Raw genomic sequence first — 9,358 nt, forward strand, 5'->3', positions numbered from 1 at the left:
TGTCTTACCCTCCCCAACACTGGAATTACAAGCCCATGCTCTGTACATGGGTCTGAGGATCAAGCCCCAGTTGTCATGTTTGTGAAGCAAATCCTTTACTGCCTGAGCTGGCTCCTCAGCTCCAGAACACTGTAGATTTACAGCCGATGCTTCATCAGCAGAGAGTTGTGGAAATGAGAGCTGAGGACGAAACAATGTGTTTGTGCTGGGCTCTTGCTACCACTGGGGCAGTGTGGTCACTGGACTGTGAGAAGTGTGGTGGAGCGAAGCTGCCAGCCATCTTTATGGTTTAACTCTTTAAAAACTGATTTCAAACACAGGGTCTCATAACTGAAATTTATTTTAAAAGTTGCCTCCCTTCATATTGTTCCTGAATTTTATCTTTCCATTAGCCATGAGAATTTGTATCTTATCTCTGTAGGATGCAGAAGGAAGAACACCTATCCATGTGGCCATCAGCAACCAGCATAGTGTCATCATTCAGCTGTTGATTTCTCACCCTAACATTGAGTTGAGTGTACGAGACAGACAAGGGCTGACCCCGTTCGCCTGCGCCATGACTTACAAGAACAATAAGGCAGCTGAGGCCATTCTAAAGCGAGAGTCTGGGGCTGCTGAGCAGGTCAGTGACTAGCCACCACCATTCGCCACAGCAGAACTTCTCCTATGGAGACTAGCCAGAAGCCACTAACTAAGTAGGTCCCTTCTACACAAAGACACTTGTTTTAAAATTCAGTTCCCCCTTTCTGAAAATGTAGCTGTTCCAGTGTCCTGTGTCTGGTGGCTGAGGGCTGACCTGGTGATATGGATAAGGCTGGGGAAGGGAGCTTACTTGAGGGCCTTATGGGTATGCAGCTGAGCTCACTCTCTGCATTGGCTGGATGCTCTAATAATGAATGCCGCTAAATACTAACACTGAATTTGAGGTACTTGTGTTGTTGGTCAACTTTCTGAGTATTTTAGAGGCATTGTTACTGAGCATATGCATTTCCCTTGTTCTTTGCCATTTCTTTATTATTTCCTAAATCCTGGTTACAACTTGTTTATCTACAACAGTGGGTGGGAAATGATATGATTTGATGTGTAGTGAAAGCTGGAATACGTTTGTCAGGTCAGTCCCACAGAAACCTGATTCCAGCCAGCTTGTAGAATTTTGCCAAGACTTAGAAGTAGCCATTTATGGCCAGGCGGTGGTGGCGCACGCCTTTAATCCCAGCACTCAGGAGGCAGAGCCAGGTGGATCTCTGTAGTTCGAGGCCAGCCTGGTCTACAGAACGAGATCCAGGACAGGCACCAAAACTACACAGAGAAACCCTGTCTCAAAAAAACAAAAACAAAACAAAACAAAAAAACAACAAAAAAGAAGTAGCCATTTATGATAATGAACAGAGACATGAGGCCTGAATGAAATGAAGTCCTGGCATGAAGATGACTGCTTTCTTAGCACAAGCTTTGATACCTTGCCTTTATTATTTTCCTATGTGTGACTGGATGTATAGCTTTTAACTTTTCCCATGCTCAGACTGAGTGTAAGATAGTCATGAATGGGGTTCTCCATCTAGGATGAAACTGGTACTATTGATCTGAGTCCTTTGCAGATTTTATTTACCCCAGCACACACAGTCGACATGTGTGAAGGTGGGGGTGGGGTAATGCAGAGTGTGGAGTGTGTTGTCCTCCCTTGAACACTTATACTAATGTATTGATGATTTTCTCTAACTACAGTACATGGTAGGGTTTGATTTGAGGAAGGTGTTCTGGCTACATCATATCAGCTTGTCTGGGATCTGCCTCCCATTGTGTGTTACTCTAAAGCTTAAGACAATTTCTGATGCCTGTTTGGCTACTCAGGGAGTGAGATGGGTATCTGGTTTGGTCAAAGCAGAAGCCTTGCAGCTAATCATTAGCTCCTCAAGTGCCTGTCTTTCAGTTTGTCCAGCTCCTACTGTAAGGGTGCCAGGGCAGTGGCTCCCTTCTCTTGACCACATGCATGTGTGTACATGGTTGTGTTGGGGGTGGGGTGGCATTTTCTGTTGGAGCTCTGGAACTGAGGAAGGATGTTTCATGACCTCCCCAGTGACCCACTCAGCTTGTGGGCATGCAAGAGGATCCCACTCTTTAAGGGGAGCTGGCTAATAGTGTGGTTCTTACTTGTTGTTATAGGTAGATAATAAAGGTCGGAATTTTCTTCACGTGGCAGTTCAGAACTCTGACATCGAAAGTGTCTTGTTCCTGATCAGTGTCCAGGCCAATGTGAACTCCAGAGTCCAGGATGCTTCCAAGTTGACCCCACTGCACCTTGCTGTTCAAGCAGGCTCAGAGATCATTGTCCGAAATCTGGTAAGCAACAGAGCAACATGTGAAGCCAAGCATGCTTCAGGATATGTGCAGAAGTTGTCCTTGAAGTTGTTGTAAATGAAAGGTATAAATCTGGGCAACTAAACAGGAAGACAGATGTGTCAAGAGGTTGCAGGTCCCAAGTGCCCTAGTACACATGCTAGAAGTAGACCTAGAAATGCTGCACTCAGGCTTTGAGGGCCAAGGAGGATTTGACAGACAACAGAAAAAGACTGGAGGTCAGCAATGTTGTCTGCCTACTATCAGGCTCTCAGCTAAGGCTTCCTCCCTCCCTCCCTCCCTCCCTCCCTCCCTCCCTCCCTCCCTCCCTCCCTCCCTCCCTCCCTCCCTCCCTCCCTCCCTGTGTTTGTCCTTTTTTTCCCCTACCCTGCTAACCCAGATGACCTGGAACTCTCTATGCAGATCAATCTGACCTCAAACTAACAGAGATCCACCTGCCTCTGTCTCTGCATGCCTCCCAAGTTCCACCATTCCCAGATTAGCTGAGACTTTTGAATGAGCTGTTTCTTAATTCTCAAAACTCCAGAAGGAAAACTTTATACATGTACAATAAAGAGAGTAGGTTAAAAAGAATCCCCCCAGGCTCTTATATAGTAATTCATGTAACTAGACTTGCACTTAACTCAAAAGCCTGACTTTCCAGCACAACATAATGTCAGACAGGGAACAGGCCTGAAAAAGAAAGTGTATGGTGGTTAGACAGAATGTATGTGGATATTTTATATGGAGGAATTTGTTTGAATTTTGAGAATTGTAAGTAGTATGGACATTCTTGTATAATACGGAGAGTATAATTTGCAGTTTTAGTGTACTAAAGTCTTAGAATTACTGTGTCCTAAGGAACAGCCATTGAACACACTGGTGGATTATTTGCCTTTGCCGCTGGTTTTCCTGTGTTTGCCTCAGTAGGAATTTCTGCAAGATCCTCTTGCATTCAAGCTCTGCCAGGAGGGTAGATTGTCAGTTTCTATAGATAAGAGAAGACCTATAGACTTGGCCCTACTATTGGGACCTTGAACTATGGGAGAGGCTGATTGAGTAATCAACTTTAACAGCTTCTTGCAGGAGCCAAAGTGAATGAATTAACCAAGCATCGTCAGACCGCCCTCCATCTTGCTGCCCAGCAGGACCTGCCCACCATCTGCTCAGTCCTTCTAGAGAATGGAGTGGACTTTGCTGCTGTGGATGAGAATGGAAATAATGGTAATTGCTAGGCATCACATTATGTGCAGTGCTGTGTGCTTGGGCAGTCCTGCTCTACAGTGGAGTTGCAGTGCACCCTTGGGTCTGCTCCCCCTCAGGAAGGTTCACTTATACAGGAACAGAGCTCTGGACAGGTCCTGCCACCAAACAGCTTTCCCAATTTGATCGTAACCCTGGTAGTCTAAACTATTTAGTTTTTCAGTTGCGTTTTTAAAAATCATTTAAAAGTAGGTCTGTGTAGCAGAATGTACACATGAGTGCCAGTGTCTTCAGAGGCCAGAGGTGTTGGATCCTTAGGAACTGGAGTTATAAACTATCGTGAGCTGCCTGGCTTGGGTGCTAGGAATTGAACTAAGGTCCTCTGCAAGAGCAGTGCATGCTCTGAACCATCTCTACAGCTCAGTGACTTTATTTTGTTTTTTTATGTACGTTTCTAGAGGACAATTTACAGGAGTCAGTTCTGTCATACATGTGGATCCTGGAGATTAAATTTAGGTGTTCAGGCTTGTTGGCAAGTACCCAGAGTTCGGTTGGTCTGTCTGAGTTACTTTTCTACTGTTCTGACAATGCACTGTGACTATCATGGTAGGGAGCATGGCGGCAGGTAGGCAAGCATGGTGCTGCAGCATTAGCTGAGAGCTCACATCTCAGCCCCAATCATGAGGCAGAGAGAGCGCTAACTGAGAATGGCGTGGGCTTTTTTTTTTTTTTTTTTTTTTTGGTTTTTCGAGACAGGGTTTCTCTGTGTAGCTTTGCGCCTTTCCTGGAGCTCACTTGGTAGCCCAGGCTGGCCTCGAACTCACAGAGATCCGCCTGGCTCTGCCTCCCGAGTGCTGGGATTAAAGGCGTGCGCCACCAACGCCCGGCGGCGTGGGCTTTTGAAACCTCAAATCCCACCCTCCGTGACACACCTCCTCCAAAAAGACCATACCTCCTAATCCTTCCCAAACAGCTGCACCAAATATACCAAATAGAGAATCATCAAATATATGATCCTATGGGGCCATTCTCATTCAAACAGTGAGAGATGGAAAGCAAACACAGAGACAGAAGTAGCTTTCTGTGAAGCCATTAAATCTCATTGTTGAAACCACCATTATAGGAAGCAGAGCTTAAGACATTGCACTGATGACTTAGGGTGGGGTAGGGAGAGGATATGAAAGGATGGCTCTGTACTTGGCCGAGTGCATTTAGATGGGGTCGGGAGGAGACAGAGCTCTCTCTGTGTGCTTCTGGACTCGCACAGTAAGAGGATTTGCTCCCCAGCTCTTCATCTTGCGGTCATGCATGGTCGACTCAACAACATCCGAGCTCTTCTGACAGAGTGCACAGTGGATGCTGAAGCCTTTAATCTGAGGTGAGTGTGACTGGTCCAGGCATAGACTAGGGCACCTGGTGACCTAGCCCATTGCCTCCCCAAGCCCCAGGTGCACTGGAGTAGCTTTTGGTTCCATGAAAATTTTGATTTTGTAATGACTACTTTTTTAAAATATACTTTTGTTTGTTATATGTCATTTAGATTTAGTTAAGATCACAGAGTTCAGAAAATTCCTTCTTTGGTGTGACAGTTAAGACAGATACATGTCTAACCTTTGCAACTTGTTTTATCAGAGGCCAGTCACCACTACACATTCTGGGACAATATGGCAAAGAGAATGCAGCAGCCATCTTTGATCTCTTCTTAGAGTGCATGCCTGAATATCCTCTGGACAAACCAGATGCAGAAGGTAACACAGGTATGCAAATAAGGTGTCTGAATCTCAGCAGCTGGTGAATGTCTCCACCATGGAATCGGGTGTCTGACATCTGAAGTGCTTCAGGTACTCCAGAACCTCATACCTGTGACCAGGCAGGCCTTTACAGTTGTATTATACTTATCTGCCTTTTATTCAGCTAACCAGGACCTTCCATGCTTGTTTGAGCAGAAATAAGATATAACCAAGACTCAGGGGCTCCAGGAAATATGCCTCAGTACCTGTGACATGCTTTGAATAAGTGGCAAGTTCTACCTGGGAGCTTTCTTGACAAGGATAATAAGCAGGCCTCTTTAGTGTCTTACTTTTATGTGTTTTTGATATGCTTTTGCAATCAGTCTACTTAAGCTACTTGCCCAGGTTGTAGCTTAAGAGGCATGTAGGAAGAGACTTTATGTCCAGGGTTCTGATTCATGGAGACTTAGTTTCAAGTGTCTCTTTGTGTTATATTTTAGTAAGGTGATTGAGTAAATTCTTAGCCTTGTACCCATGTCCTCATTTGATGCTAGGATTAAGAGCCCTCATGGTACTGCATCATTTTGAGTTAAAAATTTAATCAAGTGTCAGCTTAAGGGAAGCCAAGGGAGCTGCTGCTAGTTGTCACTGTAGAGAAGAACAGAATAGTTAGATCAGAGCTTAGCTTCCTGCTGGGGCAGCATTTCACAAAGAGAGGCTCCTTTGGATGGAAGAACATTCTAGAACATGTTCCTATACTAATTTTACTTCTCTGTATGTACCGAAATCACAAGTCTTTATATTTAGTTACATGGCAAATACTTTGTCTTTAGTGGTAAAAGCAGTGATTTTTGACTGGGGAAGCCAACTGAGAAAACTTTTTTTTTTTTTTTTTTTCCCTGTGTTGGATCTCTACATTAGTTTTTTATTACAGACCTCAACTCTAGTATCACCTGGTTTCTGGCTGAACCCTTTTTTGGAAGACATACCAGATTCTGCATGGAGTTCTCACTAGCACTTCAAACTCTTCCATGTCTGCAGACTCCTAACAGTGTCCTGTCAGTGCTCTGCTCTGCCTGCCCTTCGGCACTGGCCAGCTGGACTGGTGGGCAACAGCCTTACCTGTGGTTTTGTTTTCCAGTGCTGCTCTTAGCATACGTGAAAGGGAATGCCAACTTGTGCCGTGCCATCGTTCGGTCTGGGGCTCGCCTTGGGGTGAATAATAACCAAGGAATCAACATTTTCAATTACCAGGTTGCCACTAAGCAGCTTCTGTTTAGATTACTAGGTAAGCAGCATACTTTCTACACTCCTCTACAAGTTATAATGTTGATGTGTAGATCTTTAAATCTCTGTCTTTTGGGGGATGGGGTGGTTTTTGAGACAAGGTTTCTCTTTGTAATAGTTCTGACTGTCCCTGAACTCAATTTGTTAGCCTCAAACTCAGAGATCTGCCTGCCTCTGCTGCCCTAGTGCTGGGAATAAAGGCATGCTCTACCACCACCCAACTCTAAATCTCGTAATTTTCTTTGAGATCTGAACCTGCTGCTTCCAGGCACCATGTAAGGCTCTTTCTATGAAGGGGGAAGGGCCTCTTTTCCGAGTGCTTGCTGTGACTGCCCTATTATTTTCCCATTTCCCCTAAACTTTTTTGAAGTCCACAAGCTCTCAGCTGGTCATACGGACTATGCTTTTTAGCTGGTTTTAGTTAATATTTTTTTTAAGACTTATTTTTTTTGTATGAGTGTTCTGCTTGAATATATGTATGTGTACCATATGCATGCTTGGTGCCTGTGGAGATCAGAAGAAGGCATCAGGTCCCTGGAACTGGAGTTAGGGGTGGTTGTGAGCCCCAATGTGGTACCAGGACCCAAATCTGGATCATTTGCAAGAAAAACAAATGCTCTTAACTATCGAGCCGTTTCTCCAGCCCTCAACTCTTTTTTCTTACTTGTGTGTTTTTATGCCTTTCTTTTGAGATAGTAGCAAGAATTAGAATATCCTAAGCTGGGTGTGGTGATGGCAAACATGTATTATCCCAGCAAGAAGTTCAAGAGATAAAAGCCAGGGGATGGAGAGACCTGGGTTCTGTTCCCACATGGGAATCCAGTGCTCTCTTCTGGCCTCGAGGGGCACTGCACACATGGTGTACATACATACATGTAGGTGAAATACCCATATGGATAAAATTAAATTTAATTTCAATTAAAAAAAATTTGAAAGCCAAGGGCCATCAAATGGCCGTGTGGGTAAAGGTGCTGAGTTTAGCCCCCAGAATCCATGTAAAGGTGAAGGAGGGACTGATCCTACACAGTTGGCTCTTGACCTCCACAAGCAAGCTGTACTTGTGTCGTACCCCACAGCTCCACTAATAAACAACTTTGAAATCTTTCACGGCCAATCTGAGCTACAGAGCAAGTCAGTGGGTGACATGTAATGACAGAGAATGAAAACAGCACCAAGAAAGGAAGGAGAGGGGACAGAAGGATGCTGGTGCATCACCAGCTGCAGTTAGTAGAGCTAAGGTCAGTGTTCTCCAGCACATTAGTGCTGCTATGCTAACAATTCCATAGTTTATCAAGAACTAGAAAAAGGAATCCATGTGTTTCCAGCACAAAGAATGATAAAGCTTAAAGGAAAGGGGAAGGCTAATTGTCTTGATTTGATCATCACATATTGGTACACATCAGATCTTCATACCATATCTCAGAAATTAAATTTATCAAGTGTCAAAACTTTTCAGAGGGTCAGCAAGATGTCTCAGCAGGTAAAGTGTGTGCTGCACAAGCCTGATGACCTGGGTTCTATTCCTGAAACCCACATAAAGGTAGGAGAGAAATGGCACCACAGAGTTGTCCTCTGGCTGTCACACCCACACATGCACCCACACATACACTTTATTTTTAAAGATTTTCTTTTCTTTTCCTTTTTAATGGGGCTGGAGAGATGCCTTAGTGCTGGCTGCTCTTTGAAGAACCAGGTTCAGTTCCCAGCATCTATGTGGTAGAGCACAACCATTTGTAACTTCAGTTCCAAGGATCTGACATGCATCTTCTGCCACCCTCTATGTATGCATATGGCAAAGACGTATGTGCAGACAGAATGCCCACACATGGAAAAAATAAGATGAAAAGTTGTTTGTTGTTTTTAAGAAAAATGCATTTGTTTTTAAAGGATTTTTAAATTTCTGTGAATGTATGTATAGCTGTGTGAGTTCATATGTACCTCTTTCATGTAGGTGCCCTCAGAGACCAGAGGGTGTCACACCCCCTGGTATTGGAGTCCTTAACCATTGAGCTCTCTCTCCAACCCTACTAATACTTACTTACATATTTATTTTTTAAAGAAAGCTTTGTGTTGTTGTATATAGTCTTAGTTGTCCCTATGGTATGCGCTTGGTCAGCCTTTTCAGCACCCAGTAGGTGCCTGCGGCAATTCTAGCTCCATGTGTTCAACCCATTTGCTGCCCCTCTCTGTACAGAGCAGCAGCACCCTGCCCAGGATACTTTGCCAATTTACAAAGTGCAACTGCAACTTTTCTGCATTAGTTTGTTCTTCAGGCCATCTCTCTGTTGGTTCCACCAGACTGAATCACGCTATCCAGAACCCTGAGATCCCTTTGTCTCTTTGTTGTTCACACATCCCACTTGTCTGTTCAAACAGCCCCCTAAATTCACAGATTCCTCTTCCTTGTTTCCTTTGTCGTGGTTCTCTCTACTGTTTCCAACCCTTGAGCCCCTGGCAGTTTTTCTGTGGTGTGGTCTCTGCTCTCATAGTGTGTTACCCCACACGTGCCGCTGATTCACACCTCTAGCTGGCTTTCCTTCTGTTCCAGCATGCCTAGCAAATGCTGATTCTCCAGGCTCCTCTGTGAAGCTTCCCCTGACCAGTTGGAATGTCCTGCTCCTCCTCTGCAGCCTAGTCTGTCCAGCACATCCCTGGGTAACAAGCAGTCTTCTGTGTGTGTTACAGATATGCTCTCCAAGGAGCCTCCGTGGTGTGACGGCTCCAACTGCTATGAGTGCACTGCCAAGTTTGGAGTCACAACTCGCAAGCATCACTGGTAAGAAAGGCCCCACCGTCATTTG

The 9,358-nt window shown here is 44.7% G+C and overlaps 1 protein-coding gene across 3 annotated transcripts in view; it reads left to right on the plus strand.

Annotated features, from left to right (window-relative positions):
- The window catches only part of Ankfy1 (ankyrin repeat and FYVE domain containing 1), a 68,421-nt gene that overhangs the window by 54,861 nt on the left and 4,202 nt on the right, over positions 1 to 9,358 (plus strand). For all 3 annotated transcript variants that reach the window (XM_076542849.1, XM_076542850.1, XM_076542851.1), the window contains exons 18-24: positions 422 to 622; positions 2,164 to 2,340; positions 3,414 to 3,561; positions 4,828 to 4,918; positions 5,173 to 5,297; positions 6,412 to 6,558; positions 9,243 to 9,333. In XM_076542849.1, coding sequence (XP_076398964.1) covers positions 422 to 622; positions 2,164 to 2,340; positions 3,414 to 3,561; positions 4,828 to 4,918; positions 5,173 to 5,297; positions 6,412 to 6,558; positions 9,243 to 9,333 — 980 coding nt within the window. The remainder of the gene's footprint in view (positions 1 to 421; positions 623 to 2,163; positions 2,341 to 3,413; positions 3,562 to 4,827; positions 4,919 to 5,172; positions 5,298 to 6,411; positions 6,559 to 9,242; positions 9,334 to 9,358) is intronic.

Source organism: Peromyscus maniculatus, chromosome 8 (assembly GCF_049852395.1).
Source record: "Peromyscus maniculatus bairdii isolate BWxNUB_F1_BW_parent chromosome 8, HU_Pman_BW_mat_3.1, whole genome shotgun sequence".
NCBI classification, from domain to species: Eukaryota; Metazoa; Chordata; class Mammalia; order Rodentia; family Cricetidae; genus Peromyscus; species Peromyscus maniculatus.